At 37.5% G+C, this 20,357-nt stretch overlaps 1 protein-coding gene across 3 annotated transcripts in view; it reads right to left on the bottom strand.

Annotated features, from left to right (window-relative positions):
* Positions 1-3,314: 3,314 nt before the first annotated feature.
* The window catches only part of LOC127963926 (PDZ and LIM domain protein 2-like), a 60,119-nt gene continuing 43,076 nt past the window's right edge, over positions 3,315-20,357 (bottom strand). For all 3 annotated transcript variants that reach the window (XM_052564026.1, XM_052564025.1, XM_052564024.1), the window contains exons 7-10: positions 9,577-9,695; positions 6,639-6,778; positions 6,402-6,513; positions 3,315-4,531 (exon numbers count right to left, since the gene is read on the bottom strand). In XM_052564026.1, the coding sequence (XP_052419986.1) occupies positions 4,339-4,531; positions 6,402-6,513; positions 6,639-6,778; positions 9,577-9,695 (564 nt within the window). In that variant the 3' untranslated portion in view covers positions 3,315-4,338. The remainder of the gene's footprint in view (positions 4,532-6,401; positions 6,514-6,638; positions 6,779-9,576; positions 9,696-20,357) is intronic.

Genomic DNA, 20,357 nt, shown 5'->3' on the forward strand with positions numbered 1-20,357 from the left:
ATTAACATTTTCGTGTTAAGCTATTTCTAAAGTGACATAAAACACCACAAAGACCAGGTATGTTCAAGTGGGCCAATATTTGACACACCTCATAAAATGTCGGGCCTCAACAATGAGGTTAGAGAGCAGGAGTTAAGTGCGGACCACTTGAATGTACATCAGCCATTCCGTCAGCGTGTCCCATTAGGAAATCACTCTAACAAATGTCTGATTGCTCCCATTTCCCCGTTCACCGGAGCACAGTTCCTGTCTTTAGTGTTAACCGCTGATTCCGTTTAATGGGCTTTTGGGGGAAAGATTGATTACAGCGATGTCTGGAAACAAGCATGACCTCACACGCATGAACAAAACACCAGAGATAACAACCCGTGACCTTAACTGATTGCTGGGAGAAACCTGTGTCCAAAAATATCAAACAGCACAGGCAGGTCATTCATCTCCGACAAACAATGTAAATTGCATCGGCACCGGTTATTTATGCTGGGTAGCCTAGTTTTATGAGAGAGTAAGTCTTAAATGAACTGAATAGACTGATTTAAAAACTCCATTGCTGTAAATAAAATGATTCACAAGGCTAAGAATGATTGCCCTCATGTTTGACTTGTTTCCATTGTATTACTTGGATGTCATACATATTTCTTTACCAGCGAAAAAAAAGTCTAAACTGGCATCAGCACTACTAAACTACAGTACTAAACTACTAAACATGCATTGCAAGACAAATTTAGCTTGCTTTCCTAATGACGTCCCAATGGCCTGGTTCATTGTTTGCAGATAGCTGGTGCTGATTGACTGAGAACCAGCCAACCAGTGTTGCCAACTCATTACCAGGGGAAGTTGCTAAAGGCAGATTGATTCGTTGCTAAATTACCATTTTGATGTCATTGCGTGATGACGTCATTGCACAATCATGACCCAAAACAGCATTTTTACATTTAAGCAGTGTACATAGTTAGTGTGCAACACAAAAGTCTGTTAAAATAGAAAACAATTAATATGAAGGAACGATCCATATTTATTTTTTACAGGTGTTTTACCTGTTTTAAATTTCACATTGCATTTTGTGTTTTGAAGTTATAACTTAATGGATAACATCCTGGCAGAACATGACTGGTACCTTTTCAGGTTTCCATATATATATTTTTCTTACAGTGTTCCTAACTGAACAACAATTATATAAGCTTATATTGACCAATTGGAACTAGACACGTAATGCACATTTGATGTTTGTACTGTTTGTTTGTACTTTCTCCAGGCCTCTCCAGGTTGATGTGCTGCTTGGTTGGCTAGCTGTTCAATGGTTTCCTCTTTTTGTGTAATTTAGATGAAAATATGTGCCTTTTTATTATTTGAGTCACTTTACAAAAGTTTCTGAAAGTTGCCAAAAATACTTTTTTAAAATAGCTAAATTGTTAGGGTAGTCTGAAAAGTTGCTAAATCTAGCACAAAAATTGCTAAACTGGCAACACTGCAGGCAACCATACTAATCGGACGAAATCATCTCTAATGCCACCTAGCGGTCAAAAAGAAAATCACAAAAATAAATATTGTCTTCACACAGTGGGTGCTGTTTTGTTGAACAAATTTCCTCTCTTTTGAACATATAAAAACCTCTGCAACCTGTGTACAGCTGCAAAAAAATACAAAATAAAACATTTACCATTTTAAAATGGTTCCTACAATATGCCAACATAAATTAATAAATAAAAATCAGCTTTCCAGGTGGAATATGAAAGAAAAAAAAAATCGGTTTGTTTAGGCAGAAGAGTAAAGGCCATACAAGAAGAGAGAAATGTTGACTGAAATCATTGGTTTTGTGGTCTACCAACAAAGCGGTAGCCTTGATTGTAAAAGTTAGAATCACTTCAAAGAACTTTGCCAGATTTATCTACCGATCCGCCACCGCGGTGTACGGTGCTATCCGTTTAACGTTACCCGTCAAGAAAAGTGAGCTCGCCGTCTGTTTTCTAGTGCTCTCTCTAGCGAGTAAATTATTATTATCATTTGTCTGCTATAATGTTGCCACTTCTTTTGATCTCGTCGAATTAACAACTTATTCTGAATTAATTTCTTCGCAAAATGATTCACTTTTTCAAGCCCTCGAAACGCCCCCCGCTGGTCAGTACGGTGTAAATACAACAAAAGCTAAGCCCAAACTTTCATACAAAACACTTTATACAAGCCAATTGCACATTTTTATTGAGTGTGTAATAAATCATCTAGCAAAATTAAATATGGAATGTCGTTTGGTCCAGACCAATAACTACTTTTTCTCTTGATTACACAAATGTATCATTAAAAATAATTAAAAACCATGATCTGATATCAGAAAGAAAAAAAAAAACATGGGTTGACAAAGTCCTGTTCAAATAAATAGCAGTGTGTTATGAAGTTCCATATCATCATATGTAATGAAAACATAACACATGTAATTCCAAATGAAAGCATTCTCAAGTCTGCATTGTTCTTTGACAGGAAGCAAAGAAAATGTATATTCACACAGTCAAAAAATACTTAGCAATATTTATTAGCATAGTCATGTTTTTTTTTTTTTACAACTGTTGTACATCTATATTGCATAAGTCTGAGGGTTTGCTTCAGAAACTGCATTTTTAATGTCACTCCACAAGTTTTTAATGGGGTTGAGGCCAAGGGATTGAGCTGGCCACTCAATTACCTCAATCCTTTTAGTCTGAAACCATGTTGCTCACTTACTCAGGCGTTTAGGGTCATTTTCTTGTTGAGACACCCATTTCGGGGGCACTTCCTCTTCAACACAGGGCAACATAATAGATTCAAATGGATCCATAATCCCTGGTACACTATAAAAAAATGATGTGAATAATTTCTCGATTTAAATGTGCATTTGATGACAGCTGGGTCTGTTGCTTTTCTAATATGCTACTACAAGTTATTTGCATTGCAGAAATTTCACTAAACTTATAATAACAGTGGATCATCAGGTAACTGATGTTGTAGGCCTACTGCCTTTTTTAATTTATTTTTATCACCACTGTAGATCATCGGCATTTAGTGTCAACCCAAAAATGACATTTCTGTCATTTACTTATACTGAACTTCTTGTGGGGGAAAAAAAAAAATATATATATATATATATATATATTTATACACACACACTGTGGAAGTCATCAACTGTTTGGTTAATTCTCTTTTTGTGTTTAACAGAAGAAAGAGCTTCAGGGTGAGTAAATGACGCACCTTTACTATAAAAACGCTTTTATAAGAATCAAACAACTTAACCAAAATACCATAATACAGCAAAACAGACAAAAGCAATTCATCCAAATATCCACTGATAATCAGAAAGCTTTTTTTATTTGAAACGGAAAAGGTAAAGAGAGGCAACCCTACAAACACAATGTGAGGATTCATGATCCATTTGCCCAATTTAATCCACAAATGTTTCACATCGTTTGCTCTGATACTCCTTTCTCTTGCATTCAAAGCAAACAGTGTATCTGAGCATGATCAAAACATCTCTCACCCGAAAACACACAATACAGTCAAAATGAAACATGCAACCCTGAACACGAACAAGTGCGTGCAAACCCTCCACTCAGTCCGCATACGGTTTAAGGTGAAAATAAACATATTTACACACAAATAGCATCATTTCTTAGATATCCCTTATTTAATACAAAGCATATGGCAAATAAACTATGCAGAGGTCTAAATGTGTGCTTCTGTTTGGATGGAGGAATTGTTGTGGATAATGTCTTTTTATAAAGGGAGAAATATACATCAAACTAAGAATCACTTCCAAGTAATCATTAAACCCTTCATTAACAACTGCAAACTGAAATCAGTCAAGTTGTTTGCGACTATTTACACACAAACACACCAAGGAAACCAGTCCTGTGTGCATTAGCACTGATGATGCCCACTTGATCCATCTCACCATTCGAGTCTCGGAATGGAAAAGCGCTACAAAATTTTGCAAAAAAAAAAAACCTATTTAAGGTAAACCCAAGTTAAATGTCTATTGAAAAACAAGCAGTTTTCAAAGCATAAAACAACATGTGGAACAGGCTGGTAAATGTAGAAATTCAACTGTATAGAAATACCACGCTCTAACAGAGACGCCCCCTTCCAAATCCATTAGATCAAAGCTTATAGTCTCTATTCAAGGGGTATATAATAACTGGAGAAGAGGACACAATTGCGGCAGGTCCCAAAGCTGCAAGTGACATTACGCCTAACACTCAATTTGGCTCACATTGGACAACGTAGCAATGACATCAGCATCTTCTCCTCTCTATGCTCGCAGCCAATCAGAGGAGTTGGAGGTGGCGTCAGGAGGGCGGCTGCTTGGGCGTCTCAGTGGTTTGGGGACACAACGGATCGATAGTTATTGCCGGGGCCCTGGTATCTTTCTCTGGCATGTTTCTCGCAGTACATTTTGTCCTCCACCCAGAAGTGGCCGCGCATCTTTAGGTTGAGCCCGCATTCTGTACAGGTGTAGCACGCTGGGTGACGGAAGCGATCGTCTGTGATCCTCACGGCCTGAGTGCTGACAGAGGAAGGAGAATTGAAACTGTTAATGTCACTGGACACAACAGCTGTTTCATGACCTAGTGAGCTACTCTATCTTCTAAAGGCTGGAATACACTACTATTTTATTTTTTTTAACTGAGGGTGCTATTGATTCCATTTGACTGTGTTTAGCACCCTCTAGAACCCCTGTAGAACCGGTCCTGTGTCTCTGCTTAAGCTGTGGAGTTATGTTCAGGATCAACTTAAAAGCTTAGTGTAAAGTTTAATGTACGATGCTCAGTTTTCTCTGTTACCACTTACAAAGGTGACAAGTACTGTATATGATGCCTAACGTTTTCAGATCTCTGCAGGTTGTGTATTTCAGCCTTAAGGCAGCATCCTAACTGCAACAATCTGCAGTGACTGATCTGGAATGCTTTATTCAGGTAGCAGCTTTGCATGCTACAAAGATAGCACTCAGCACACAATGCATGGAAGAACAGAAACATAACTGACTCCAGTTATGAATGATGTTAGCATTCTGCTAAGCTAACAACTGACTACTGTTAAAAATGTTCTCCTAAAGCCCAAAATTATACTTTTCCATTTATATAGTGTGGTTTTAAGAAAAAGTAGCAAACCATTTTAGCTGCTATGGACTTAATTTATTGATTTACTATAATGTCCTACTGTAGCCAAACTCACAGTAGACTTGCCTAAAAGTGTAAAATGATTGTGGCTACAAGGGATGAAGCTAAAACTGAAACTAATAAATTACATTTTCTACCTGTTAGGTTGTGTTTTATTAACGTCAGCACCTATCCCTGACAAAAATGCAAAAACAGTAATTATTGCTGTACATAGAGACAAAAATTAAAATATTTTGATGTGTGAATCTGTATACCATCTAGCCTTAACGATGTGGAATAAAAAAGTAAACAGATTCCTAGCTGCATTGGTATGGAAGTCCATTTCCGTCACTGAAAAAAAATAGATTTTTTTCTCAGAAGTATGAGATATGAACTTACAATTGTGAGTTATAAAATCAGAATTGCAAGATTGTAAATTCACAGTTCTGACTTTTTTTTCTGAGAAAAAGTCATCAGAAATGCGAGATACAAACTCAAATTTGAGGAAAAAAAAGTCTTTAAAAGTTTTATTCCGCAATTGCAAGTTTATATCATACAATTCTGAGAAAAAAGTAAGAATTGTGAGATGTAAACTCATAGTTGTGAAAAAGAAAGTCAGAACTGACAGAAGTCACAATTACCTTTTTTATTTCTTATTCAGAGGCGGAAAATGGCTTCCATAACAATGAAGCAACTGTTCATCGGGAACTTAAATCACAAAACATTATAATCAATAAAAAATTATGTTAGCATGCTGCTAAGCTAACAACATAGTTGTTCTTGAGCACAGAAACAGAGCACACAAATTGTAGGTCAACTACTATTTTTTCCCCCACCAAGGTCATCGTAAGACACTTTACTTAAGTACTAGTACAACAAATTAGGTAGTGGTCAAAAGGTGTTACCTTTCTGAGCAATTCTCTTGTTGGAGAGCATCTAACGTTCCTTAAAATGCTGTCTAGGTAGACAGTTGACTAGGTTTTGAAACAGCTGGTTTGGTGAAGGATTTGTCACAACAGACACACCCCTAAGTGTTTATCTCACCTAATGAAGGTGTTGATGTGTAATTCTCACAGGGTAATAGAATACGAATGAATACCCACTGAGATGATTTCATCTCAATAGTACTCAATCATCAACTTAAATGAATGCAAGAGATGAGACGACAACTCTTCCTTAAAGGCTAAACAACACTTTCATCAAGTTACCGGCTCATTAACTTCTTATGCAATCCCAGCATGCCTGTGCAGAGACAGGGATTCGGGCGTTTTTTCTTACACAATACTGGAGCCGCATTTTTCACAGGTGTGGTATTTCTGCCCACTAGAAACCGGGGACGTGGTCTTGGAGGGGCTTGGAGACAACTTGCTTGGAAACTGGATGGTGGCCTCTGTGAAAACAAATAAAACCTTCAGCGCCTGGAGCAACATCCTTTTGCTTCCACCCCCACCCTCATCATCTGTCCACAGCACACCTTCACCTGTAGCAGTTTCTAATGGACGTTTAACGTCTCACCTTTCTCATCAGCCTCCAGCACCTCCTGCAGCATCTTGAAGGTGTTGGACTGGCGAGGAGCCGCACGGGATTCTTTGTTCTCCTGAATCATCTTGTACACCTCGGAGTCTCTGTCAAACCTCTGCATGGCAAAGTCCGAACTGAAAGAGAGGGAAATTTTAATTTAATTTTAATTAATTTTATTAAAAACATATACCCACATTGGTGTAATATCAGTCCTGGTTTTATAGCAAAAAAGAGAGATATGATTACAAATGCCTTTAAGGCAAAACTAAAAAATACTTTGTGAAATGAGATGTTTGAATGGCATTATGCTCTCATGGCAACTTCTAATGTCATTATGGAGTATGTCTGCTATGCTATTTTGAGTATAAAGAGGCACTCTACATTAAAAATAGATTTCAAATAGCTGTAGACTAAGCCTTTCTACATTACTAGATAGCCAAGAGCTCTGTACTAACTTAAGTGAATAACCTAAAATGTGGATTTGAGTCATCCCGGCCTGGTAAATCTCAAAAATTGTGATTTTCTATCATATGGAATATTAGTATTTTCCATTTTTTCTCTCCGTTGTTGTTCCCCTCGCTCCTCTGGTTAGCCCTACTCTGTCTGAACACAACAATTAGCAGACAGTACTTGTATGGAAAAGAAACGATTGAAGAGAGCGGGGTTTTGAGAAACTTTAATAAGGTTAATGAGCTGATTAGAGTGCAGTTACAGTAGCCGTCCAGCGGGAGGTTAACAGCTGCATTTTTATGCACAGTCATAAACACAGAGCTTTCTCTCACACAAGCATCCTATTACTGCTTTACACCTATTGGGCCATTGCCATACAGCCTGAGGGGAAAATACAGGCATATGAGAGTAATTAACATTTTAACCTGCTCTTATAACTTTTAATAAACGAAGACAGACTCTTACTGTACATGATTGGATGTATAACAAATGACATGCAGTGCATTTAAATGTAGATCACAGTGAGGTGAGGCCTTTTCTTTTTGAGTGAGCATACTTGTTCAGAACTGACAAACCAACAATAATTATTTTATTCCTAAATGAAGGCATGAGGAACATATTACCAGATCCTTTCTGGCGCAGTGGCCTTGTGATAGCTTGCTGGTGTGGTTTGTTGCCAAAACACATGCCATCAGGACTTCTGCTGTGTACAAAGACCACGACATGCACTAAGAAATTATTAACTGATAGCCAAAACTATCAAACAGAACTCTCGAGCTGATCTGCAGTGTAAAACATAGGGTGGAGAACGACACAATCAGAGATTGAGGGTTTGATTGAGTTTCTGGGTGTGGTTGTCACCAGAAACCCACATGACAGCATGCATGTCATATCACAGCTGACACGACTGTTTGAGTGTGTGCCGGACAAAAAGTGCATTTCTGTAACTCGTCCAAAACAGGAAAATAAAAAAGTAAGAAGCATTTGGAATAGCCATTACTGAAAAAAAAGCATTTAAAGCCACTATAAATCTCCAAATAAATGGTATGTTCACTATCTGCACAAAGGCTGTTCAATGAGACAAGCTTCAAATTGAAACCAGACAGAGTTTGCGTTTCCCCTCAAAACTCTCCAGCACCTCTCAGTTCCCCCACAGGGCTGTCGTCCTCGATTCACGGGACCCAGAACAACATTTTTATGGGTGCGTCGCCTCCAACGAGACCAAAGAGTAGGATATCAAACAGGGGAGCATATTGGGCCCCTTGTCAAAGGACCTGGTTGTCCCCTCCTGCTGTAATGGATATGCATGTTTATCCCTCCGTATACTGTAAATGTGCCATTTACTGAGGTGAAGTCTATATAAATTATCGAAACATGCATAGAAAGAACTTTCCATCCATCTTCAACCCCCCTCACAGCTTAACTATGATTACAATGTTGCTAAACAAGCTTCAGATGGAGCCGTGAAAACAGTCGACACAGCATCATTACATTACAGCGCTGAGAACAGAGCGCAGTGCAGGGCTCACATTACAATATTTCCTCTCCCCCCATAACTAGCTTGTCATTGCTTGGTAAGTTCGAGGAAGATGCCTGAAAAGTTTGGACTTACCTCAAGAGCAAACAAAGACAAATTCCTATCCAACTAGTTCAACTCTTGTTGGAACAACAACAACAGAGCCTACGGTGACAACTGCACACACACACACATACACACTACAGCACACACACACACACACCACTCTGTCGAGTCTTGACGAGACATAAGTAAGTTAAGCGTTTCAGTCTGAAAGGTGCGAGTTTAGCCTGCCTCGTATTGGTTGACAGCTGAAAAAGAGGCGTGGCTGGTCATTTTGGACATTTTCTTATTGGATGAGCAAGAAGGAGGTGGGGTCATGGGTGTGTAGAAGAGGGAAGAAGGGTGCAGATAATAGGAGCAGAAATGATATAATCCTTTTCTAGAAATCAAGACAACATGAAAAGGAAAAAGAAAAGAATGCCATGAAATGACTCATTTAGACATCTGACATAAAGAGCCAAAATAAATCTGTTCTGAGAACTGCTCAAAGAACAGAATCTAAATGACATCACTTTACAGAATCTCACAGCTGTACAGAAATGTTCATGTAGAAATCTATCAGTGGAAGCAAAAAAATAAAATGTAGGGTTACATGCATTAATTCTGTGTCACTTATTAAAAAATGCATTAAAAAAAAAAAACAAGCAATTAATCATGTCACCAGAAATAAGTTTATGTCTGTCTGTTCTCTAGAACCACTTTTTGTAATGTTTATTCTATTATTTACTGGCCTGCATCAATAATGTCAAATCAAATAATGTGAATTGTTTCCATTTTGAGAATAAAAATACATGTAGTTTGCTTACCTGACATAGATATGCAATTCATTTTATTAGAAATTAATTTAATCTGTCATTCGATTAAAAATGCAGCAGCATCTATTCAAGACAAGTGTATATATACCTGCGTCGAGGAGAAATAGGCACCTCTCGTTCGATGGGGCTGTGTGGGGAGTATCGTCCAGGTGGAGTTGGAGTCCGACTGGACACGGAGTTACTGCGGAAATCCACAGAAGAGATCTCCTACAGAACACACAAAACACAACACATCAGTTTCAAAGAGAGAGAATAATGCAGTCTGTAGTGTTAGCTGCATCAACCCTAAGTGTGTGTGTGTGTGTGTGTGTGTGTCTGCGCAGATGTCTGAAAAATCCCAGGATCTTCCCACAGTCTCATACCCCACGCTGAGACACCTGCAGTTGCTTAGAGATGTCTGGGGTTGAGCAACCTTGTGTGTGTGTGAGCACAGTCCAAAGGCCAGAAATACTCCCACCCTTTCATTTTAATAATGGATATTACCAAGATATTTGGAGTGCAATGTGTAACCAGCATCAGAAAGTGGATTTCATCAAGAGAAGATCATTCAGCAGGACAAATGATCTAATAAAGAAACATGAGGGGTTGAAAATACAATGCTAGTCTATTTTTAAGTGGCCAGCAATCAATCCAGATCTATATTCCACTGAAAATCAACAGCTCACACCAGAACAGAAGGACAGTTTGAACATCAGGGAAGGCTTTTAAAATTGTGATGAGAGCCAAGCATGACAGAACTTTTCTTCTGTATTGTGACATATCCGAGAGAATACTTTGACACTTTTCATTTCTGTTATACCATTAAATTTAAATGATTTTTGGGAGGGATCAAAATACATGTTTCTAGCATTCACATTGTGTGTAAATGCAACTTAACTGTTTTTTCCCCCTCTCTAATCGATGCAACATGTGTAACCAATAGATTTGACTAGTGCTGTCAAACGATTAATCGTGATAAAAGTTTTTGTTTACATAACATATATAAGAATACAGTTTATATTTACATTATATTTACATGTATGCATTTAGCAGACACCTTTATCCAAAGCGACTTAGTGCATTCAGGCTATAAATCTTTATTTTTTTATTTTTTCCAGTATGTGTGTTCCCTGGGAATCGAACCCACAACCTTTTGCGCTGCTAACGCATTTATTTATTAATGTATATATAAATACACACAGAAATACATTCAGATCTGAGAGACTTTGTACAGACAAATTCCCCATTGGTTCCCTCATGTAACATGTTCTTATACACTTTTAAATTACTTCCAAAAATAATACATGTGGACAAAGACAACCGGGAGGAAGAAGTGATTGTCAGATGCTTAGACTATGAGACACACTCCCAGCACCTCATGGCTTTCCTCATACATCAGTACGAAACTAGATGAAAAAATGATTCCTAATTCTAACTAAAGCTGGAAGTATGCAGACCTGTCATCATCTCAGCTGCTCGGAGTGTCCGGATTATCTTTGACTGTGATCTCAGCTGGATTCTTGGCCACAGAGAGCCCGAATACAATCGATTTCACATTCATTCTACATTTACATGAGCAGCAGCTGTGCGGAGAGTGTTTCGTGCCGGTCTTGGGAGTTCCTGATGGCCGTGCATATCTGCTGGAGCTGCTGGGAAAGAGATGAGAGTGATGGAGAAGGCATGCTAACAGATGTTTGGCCCTAATGCTGATGAATGGTGTCCTGGGCAGCACTTCTGACACCAGCCGAACTAAATAGAGGAGTCTGTTCCCAGGCCAGCTCCTAACGACAACTTCCATCTGGGGCTTTTTGGCTCCAATCAATCAAATTTCACAAAAGTGCAGCCAAGAGCATTTCCGCCCACTTGAAGCAATTATCAGCTGCTGTGATGATCAGTTTCACTGCTGGAAAAATGTGGCCAGTAAACACTAGAGCAACTCAACTCTACAAATTAATAAACAAAAGTTTCCTAAACACATGGAGTGGGGCAAGCTGTGCCACTTTCTGTCAGCTCTTGTTTAGTCATGGGGAACGTTATATTTGAAATGAAAAAAATAAATAAAAAAAACAGAGGGATAGAAAAAAAATCTATTTATTTGGATTTCCATATGCAGTCAGAAAAAGAGCATTATATTTCTGTGAAACAATTTGTGTAATGAAATATTTGTAATTAATATTGTTTATAATGAATGCCACTATAATGTATGTTTTATATTTTTCTTTTTTTGTTCTGTATACCATTAAACTTTAATTTGTTGTTAAGCGAGGGGGGAAATGTGTTTATTGCATTTGTAATGTAACTAAAATGTTTTTTTTTTTTTTTTCTTCCTCAATGCAATTTTGACCTGGTACGACTTTTTTCTACTGTACTTTCGAGAAATATTTCCTCTAATTATGTTAATAAAAAATAAAATTCATTAAAGATGATTGCACAAAATAAAAGATGTGTCTTTTTTATATGTCTTTAAATGTGTTTATTTTAATCTATGTAGTGATTATTAACCAAATTAGTTTTTCCAACAAGGAAATTTTTTTAAAAACTGCATAAAAAAATACCAGGTTTATATAACAATGAAAACATTGCCAGCCAGTTGTATATGATGAGCCCTTTCTGCATGTGTTAATATGCCAAACTGTGTTTCCCTTACTTCTTTTACAAGTGAGGGAAGGAGGGAAGAATGCAGGCAGAGAGGTGTATATTAAGCATCCGGCCACTAGGGAGAGACATACACACACTAAACCTCAGTCTTATGAAGGAGAGCACAATGCTGACATCCTTTGACACGGTTATGGTTTTTATGAGTAATGCACTCATCGCTCTCAACTTTTTTCTATTGCAAAATATGGATCAGTTTATTTGGATAACTTGTAAGAAGGAAAGTGCACTTTTCCCTCGATCCAAACAAAAGTTTCCTGTAGTCTAAACTTGTGCTGGATGGCAGTGATGGCATCCAGGCTTTCAAAAGAACTTCATGGAAAGGTTAACAAGTTCTTGCGTTTGTATATCCATAGTTTCACATTGTTTTGATTTCTACTCAGGATTTTATCATTGTAACCATTTTCTAGTGACTTCATTCATTTCAATGCTCATAAGTCTTAATTGGTCCAAGGAGACACAGCAAGCAAACAGGTGTATTTATTTATTTATGTATTTTCAATGATTAAACTTACACTCTTTACCAGGTAGATAATAAAACAGATTTGCATTGAAGTTGGGACTTGAACCACATCTAGTGCAACTGCCGAGATCACAGAAACATGTTAAATGAGTTCATATTCTAACATCACGTCTTAACTCTCAGTGTTATTGCCCATCAACCCTATCTGTTTGTTTCTTCCTTGTTACATAATTTCCAATCCGTCATCTGTGAGCCATTAGGTTAACCATATTCAATTGACCAAATCTACCCTAAATCAAATGATTCAGTCTACTTGAAATCAAGCAAATCAATGTTGCCCTTCTTAACACAAACTGACAAGCCTGGCATTTAGAAAGGGAGTTTCCCCTCACACACACCCAGGCACAAATCTCTGGCCATGGACAGTGCCAAGGGCTTCTTTCTCCATCAAAAACCGGCATAGGCCAAGGGTAAACTAGTCCAGTGTGTTGATGTAGGACTGCCACAAGGAAATGGACAAACGATTTAAAACTCAAGAAAAAAAAAAAAAAATTAAGTTGCGTTCAGATTCCCATGGCAAAACACATCACCATGATTCTGGATGAGTTGCCAGGGTGTTACTGTGCTGTTGTCAAGCTGTTATGAATGGGTTTGTACCATGTTGCCACAACATATGTGGAAGGTTTTAAGACCGTTCACTCTGATGCCTAGACATGGCTCTTCTTCAGTGTACACCGTTTCTCTCCCCATTCTGGCATCTGCCAAATTATACATTTAAGTTTAATAAAATAAAAGTTTAAAAAAATATTTAGCACACTTGTTAACAACATGCATTTTTAGATACCGTTCATGTATGTAGTGAAACAAGTTACTTAGAGGTTCGAAAATCACAAACAAATCCAAGTGACAAATGTAAAATAAAGCTTAAATGATGAAAAAAATGAACTGTAAAAGGTATTAAAGAGCACAATTTATACAAACACAATCGTATATAAAACCAAACTAACAAATCAACAGTCGAATCTGTCTCACCACAACTTCACAATGAACAAATTATTACTGCACTTCTCACAATAAAAGAAATAATTTCCAATGTTGTGTTCTGCATGTTTAGGCTGTCGGCCAAAATACAATTTGAAATCCAAAGTTCTGTCACTGAATCTGATATAATGGCATCATCACATGTCACAGCTGACTGATGTTTTTAACTTTAAAACATACAAATCCTGTACGTAGCACTGGGGAGAGGGTGCAATCAAGCTTCGGTTTGGATCGAGCAACTGAATCAAGTGTGAAAACACCCTAAAACAGTGAACCTCAAATATATTGCTAAATGGTTACAAAAACAGTCCATGTCAAGGTCCAGGGAACGCGGTCAAAATCCAGTGATGGGACACTTCACACTTGTCCGCCATCATTGACTGATGGAGGAAAGCTGAAAAACTTGAAAAAAAATTCCAGGCCTTAGGTAGATGTAGATGACAAGATTACCCCCCAAACAGTGTTAGACACAAATGAGCCGCTCAGGGCCTGCAGCACTAACTCATTGAGCTGGCAAAACTTCTAGACGCAGTACCCATCAACAGCACACAGTTAAGATCTAGACAAGCTCGCCAGGAATGCTGTCGAACCCAAACAAGAGCATAATGGGAGAAACAAACAGTCTCAGACATGGGGGCTAAAGGAAGAGACCGTAAATGGCTTCTGCTATTCCATTAATTGACTTGAAATCGACCTTGACTGTCCGGTGACCAATGAAACGCAGTGTAAATCCAAACAGGTCAATCACTTTTGTGCTTGACCATTTATAGTGTTGAAGTGTTGTTTTACTGGGGAAGGGATGCATTCCCTTCTTGCCCTCTCTCTGTGTGTGTGTGTGTGTGTGTGTGTGTGTGTGTGTGTAAGCTGTGTTTGTGTTGGACTGAGATTATGAGAAGGAAAGGAAAGAAAAGTTAATGTGCAATCACATGCTTTTCCTCAACGCCCAAACACACACATACTCCAGTCTTTCCTCTGGCTGGCACAGGTCACTACGGCTGATTAGCTTTCATCTGTACCGTAATCAAGACCTCTAAACATCCTGGGACAGCACTTCACATACACAAACGCTATCAACAAGACCACTTTGGATTTAAAAGTGCTGAACGCACAGATTGGCTGCTTGTGATGACTCAAAATGGTGATGATTAGCTCATGAATATTAATAAGGTCATGAAAAAAATAATTGTACAAATTAAAACTTTCCAAAAATCATGTAGAGAACAATGGGAACCTATAAGCCTTTGCGGGTTTTTTTTTCCTTAGGTGAAGAACGGCAATTTGTGTGATTTTACATTTTGTTTTGTTTTTTCCTAAATGTCTAATACCATGTTACCACAGTAATCAATGTCTTAAATGTACAAAAATAGCCATATACCTAAAAATCTCTGTGGTAACTTAAGTGTTTTGATGAAAACTATGGTTGCCATACCAATTTCTTCTTGTTAATTTAAAGAACATGTAGGCATGAAAGTTACATTTTTTTTTTTTATATAATGCAATTTTGATAAATACAGAAATTTAACAGTATTCACATCAGGGGCAGCAAAGGAGGCAGTGTCTCCTTTAAAAATTGGAGTAAAAAAATTGTAGTGTGAAAAAATAACAGATTTTATAAAGTGTATAAATCACTTATTTTTCTAAAGAACCAGCAACACCAGGTAAAGTTATAGCAGGAGTTGGTGTCTGACTTTCCTCCCCTGAGCCCACTGAGTTTTAACAGACGCCCTACTTTACCGGGTGGGGGGGGGGGGGGTGTAATTGAGAATGAATGGGGGAAAGTCACAAGAGGGGAGCCAATTTCTCCATTGCAATATGACTGGTTATGATCGGCTGTGACCGGTCTGTGCGATAAACCCATGCATTTGTGTGCATTCAGGAATCAGTCTGAATGAACAATATAATGGAGGTACTGGGAAAGTATATATAAAAAAAGTAAAAACACTGTTTGGTTAAATCAAAATAAGAGTTTACCCTGAAAACATGACCTACTGTATGTTTTTAGTGAGTAATCAGCTGGGGAGAATTTACAGTAAATCTCTGTGTCTGTGATAAACTTTGATAAATGATCAATAGTAAGAAGGATGAATATTAAAAACAACACCCGAATAGAAGTTAATACTGAATATAAGTTATAAAAATTATAATTATTATCATTATTATTATTATTATTATTATTATTATAATTATTGTTATTGTTATTATTATTATTAATAATAATAATAATAATAATAATAATTTAATAATTGTGACTGCCTTGAGTTATTTTGGAATAAATGTAAAAAGCTTAAACTTGAGATTGATACTTGGATTTCATAAATAAAATATAGATTACATTGTTAATGTAAAATAAAAATAGCATAAAAAAATAATAATAAAATAGCATAGAATTTATCTCTCTCTTTCTGATAAGTAATGTTTAACAAAGAAAATATGACAGGGACATGTATTTATATTTGATTTAAAAAAAAAAATGCCTCATTTCAGAACACCTCTGATTTACATTGCATTTTCAAACTGAATTCATTATTCATTTTTTGGTATTTCATTTGTCTATTTATTTCATAAATCATTTCAGGCTGTTCCAGCTAATGTGCCTGAGAATTATAGGGAACAAAAGGACAGAATCTTTTTGTAGCTGAAAGCTGGAACTGACTTACATGCAGATGCTATATTGAGCTTTTCAAGTTCTCATTCATTTTTCTGTGAGTGGTCCATCTCCCCCTTTTTATACAGTCTCTGCTATTTCCATTCAAAAATGTGATTGTTTCATTACCCAAAGCTACTCACCATATTAGTGTTTGTTATATATTGACATGCCATGCGTTTGTTTAGGATAATAATGTCAAAAAACCACACTCATGGTTCCAGGGATTTTGATTTACCACCCTTGCGACACACTCATGAGCATGGTGACTCCCTCCCACACGCAAGCCATAACAATTCAGTTTGGGGCTTCCCACCGCATGATTCATTTTGGTGTGGTGCATATGGCATGACTATGTATCAGAGGACGCAGTGGAACACTGAGCACTGTGAGTTTGGGCACCAGGGTCCAATGCACTCACTGCAGCCAAACCTTCAGCAGAGCTTTGTGAAGATGTAAAGAGATCTGTCTAAGAAGTGAAGATCTCTTGCTGTGATCATGCTTTGTAGATGTAGTCAGCATTTTTCAATTTGAAATACTGAATGGTTTGATTGAAGCAATGCATGGTGGGCGTTTCAAAAGCTCTTAAGAACCTGTGGGGGGGGGGTTGAACCTACAGATCTTTAACCCTAAGCTGCATCACACTGATCTGAAAAACATTCAAATGAGGAAAACAAGGCCTTTGAGAGCATGACATCACCACCGGCTGCAAGTAACATTCGTTTACCTCCGGGAAAGATCACCACAAGATGAATGGAGAAACAGATCCTGATATAAAGAGGATTTCAGTGTTTATTAATCAGTGCTTGCTGTGGGTATCCTCTACTGACAATGATTAGCAGGGAAAAAATCTCTTCATAAATCACTGGTCAAAACAGACGGGAAAATGGGAGCTTTGAGATTTCCTGGTAATTTCATCGATCCACCTCTTCTTGAAATGTATTATATATGCACGTGTCCTCAGATCATCCTGATGTAACAGAGTTTTATTAAGCATGTGATATGTTTTTATAAAATATACATTAGTAAAAAATAGATCAAATCTCTAGTCACTTTCAAAATATTGAGAGCCACTAAGCTAGATGATAAATGCCAAATAAATTGGACCAGTGGCATAGAATGGAAAAAGTAGGCTTTCCAGAAAATTCAAAAATAGGATGCAGTATGAGTCCATACACCCTGCTGTCTCCTTGAACTAATTTAGACCATCATCAACAGGCAGATACAAAACATGTGACTGTGATCTCATTCAGATGTGTATGATTTGCATGTGAGTGTGATGTAGACACGCACATTTACTAAAAGTACATCAGATGCAGACGTTCAGCATGTGTAGACAAACACTTATTTGGTGGACCTCTTTAATGAAACAGGCCCCTGAAGACCCTGATTAGCTGGATCAGGTGTGTTTGATTAGGGTTGGAGGAGCAAAACTCTGCAGAACTGTGGCCCTCCAGGAATTGAGTTTGAGACCAATGGTTTTATGGTGTGGTGGGCCGCTCTGTGCCAAAAAGTGCAGGGCCACTTTTTAGCTCCAGTCACTGTAAATCTCTACATTTTCGGGGGTAGAAAACCGCCATTTGGAAGCAAAAAAACATTTTAAAATCACAAATAGCTAGAAAAATTCATGAAGATAAAAAAGAAAAAATGAATTTATTGGAATTATGTATATTATATGTATATTATATGTTATGTGGAATTTTATTATCGGCAAGGATTTTATTTAATTAAAATAATGGGTCTCCTGGTTTCTGTAAATAAATAAAAAACAAAGTTGTAAATGAATAGCTTTGTCATTAAAGCAGAAGTACCAGAAATATCATTGGAGTTCTTTAAATATATAGTCTTGGACTGAGGGCCCTTGGAGTCAAAAAGGTTAAGGGGTTTTGGTTCAAGCAAAGTGCAGACCTGGACCAATTTTAACCAGAGTAAAATGTGACAGATACCATGTTGAACATTAGGTGTTAAATGAAGCGCAGGGTTCAAAACGCTCCAAACACAGACCACTCCGTAAGCTAAGTTTTTCCGTAATGTGAAGCTTGTTTTACAGTCTACACATTCAGAAATAAATACTGCCAGCAGACTAAAGCGTCCTGCTGTAAACGAGGTGAACCGGGACGTTTGCGTTTGTGTGGGCAGAAACTGTTAACGGAAAATCGCCAGGAGAGCAATGCCAAAGGCAAAGGCAACTCCTCTGAGAATGCCACAAGGAATTCAGGTTGTTCATGTGCACACGGTGGTCGTAACCAGCGCTACCTAATAAAGTAGCCTCCGAGTGCATAGCATGCTGGACAATACGAGCACACACTTCTGTTCTAATGAAGAGTGTGAAAGCGGTCCAACTGTAGCTGGGATTCAAACTCATTAGGCATCTGCTATTCATTAAGACCTTGTTAAAGCTGTGAACCTCATCATGAAGATTATTACAGCCCCAAACCCCCATCTCACATTTGAATCTAGACCCACAAAGTGGTAAACTGAGGGACAAAAACAGTCGCCACAGTCACCACTACATAACATGTTTGTGACTGTCCTCTCAAATGAGAAGTTAATCTTTTTTCCAGCCATTTTTCTTGTTTTAGACTCATGTATGAAATGCTTCACAAGCAAGTGATAGAAGCTTGAAGCTTGTTAAATGTCAGTTTAGTGTCATGACATGTACATTAAAGTGTGTACATTCAGAACAGAGGGACCTGAATGGTCCTGAAGGTTGAAATGATACACATTCTGTATGATATAAATGCTAATTCACCATTATCCCAGAGAAAAGAGGGCATGCGTCCAAACAGAGGCATGATCTGATGTGTGGTCTACTACAGCATGAAGGATGAGGAGGAAAGAAAAGACTGAAGAAAAACATCAAGTCATTGAATTAAAGCTGGAAGTCTGGCCTGGCGGCTGAGAGAGGCTCTGTATCACTCATGCTAATAGAGATAATCAGCTCCATCTAAACAGCCCTGCTGCCTGACAGAGAAGATGGAGTTTATGGAGTAATTAGTGAGCTTTATAAACCACTGCTTGATAGGAGCCACCTGGATGAACCGTGTCTCCTGTTCTCTGGACTCAGTATAACTGGGCCTGTATGGGTTAACGTCACAAATCCTTTTTTTTTTTTTTTTTAAACACTGAACATTTTTCCTTGTTTTCTTCAATTCTGATTAAGCGTTATTAATGATGTCTATTGTCATTATAATCACTTTATTGTCACTCTTACTGAAGATGGCCTGTTCTTGTTGGTCACTCCCTGAGACAACTGCTTGTCCATTACAAGTTCACTTTTATGATTTTTATTTATTTATTTTTTATATATATAAAAAAAAAAAACACTTTTCACAATCTCTGGTGAAATGTGTTTGGTCATCCCATCCTCTCAAGTGGAATAAGTGCAATTTATACTATGGTGGAAATGACATTTGAAACATTTTTCAGACATCTCTTTTTTCATAATTAGACAAAATTACAACTTCACTGTGGGAAAATATACCTTATTTTCTAAGTTTTAAGGGTTCCCACCGTAAAAAAAAAATAAATAAAAAAATAAATAAATAAAAAAACACATTTAAAAAGGCATAAAATGTTCTCAAATATTCTTTGTTTTATTTATAAGAATTTTTTGTATTATTATTATCATTATTTTCCATTTATGAGTGAAAACTTTCAAAGCCAGTTTTTATTTTCTAATGTAGTTCAGTGCACAAGACTTTCAAAGTGTAGATGGATGTGTTGGATGTGCACACTATCTAGTGGGCCAAGTGTTGTCTGTATGGACACGTACTGTATGTTCTGTGGCAACATTTTAGACTGTTCTTACGCAAGAAATTATGTAATGCAGACTGTCTGTAAACCATCATATACTTTTGGCTTTATAAATGACACACGATTTAAAAAAGTGCCTTAAGGTGAGGCCTGATGTCTTCCCAGAAAAAGAAGAAAGAGGACTTAAACAACCCAAGCGAATGTCAGTGATTTTAATAAAAAAAATTTGGAGATGTGCCTCTTAAAATATTTGATTGAATAATATTTCAAGTCTGATGTGAGCAAGAACTAGATTCTTGGTTACCTTGACATTGACGATGTTACACACCAT

This window comes from Carassius gibelio, chromosome B8 (assembly GCF_023724105.1).
Source record: "Carassius gibelio isolate Cgi1373 ecotype wild population from Czech Republic chromosome B8, carGib1.2-hapl.c, whole genome shotgun sequence".
Lineage (NCBI taxonomy): Eukaryota > Metazoa > Chordata > Actinopteri > Cypriniformes > Cyprinidae > Carassius > Carassius gibelio.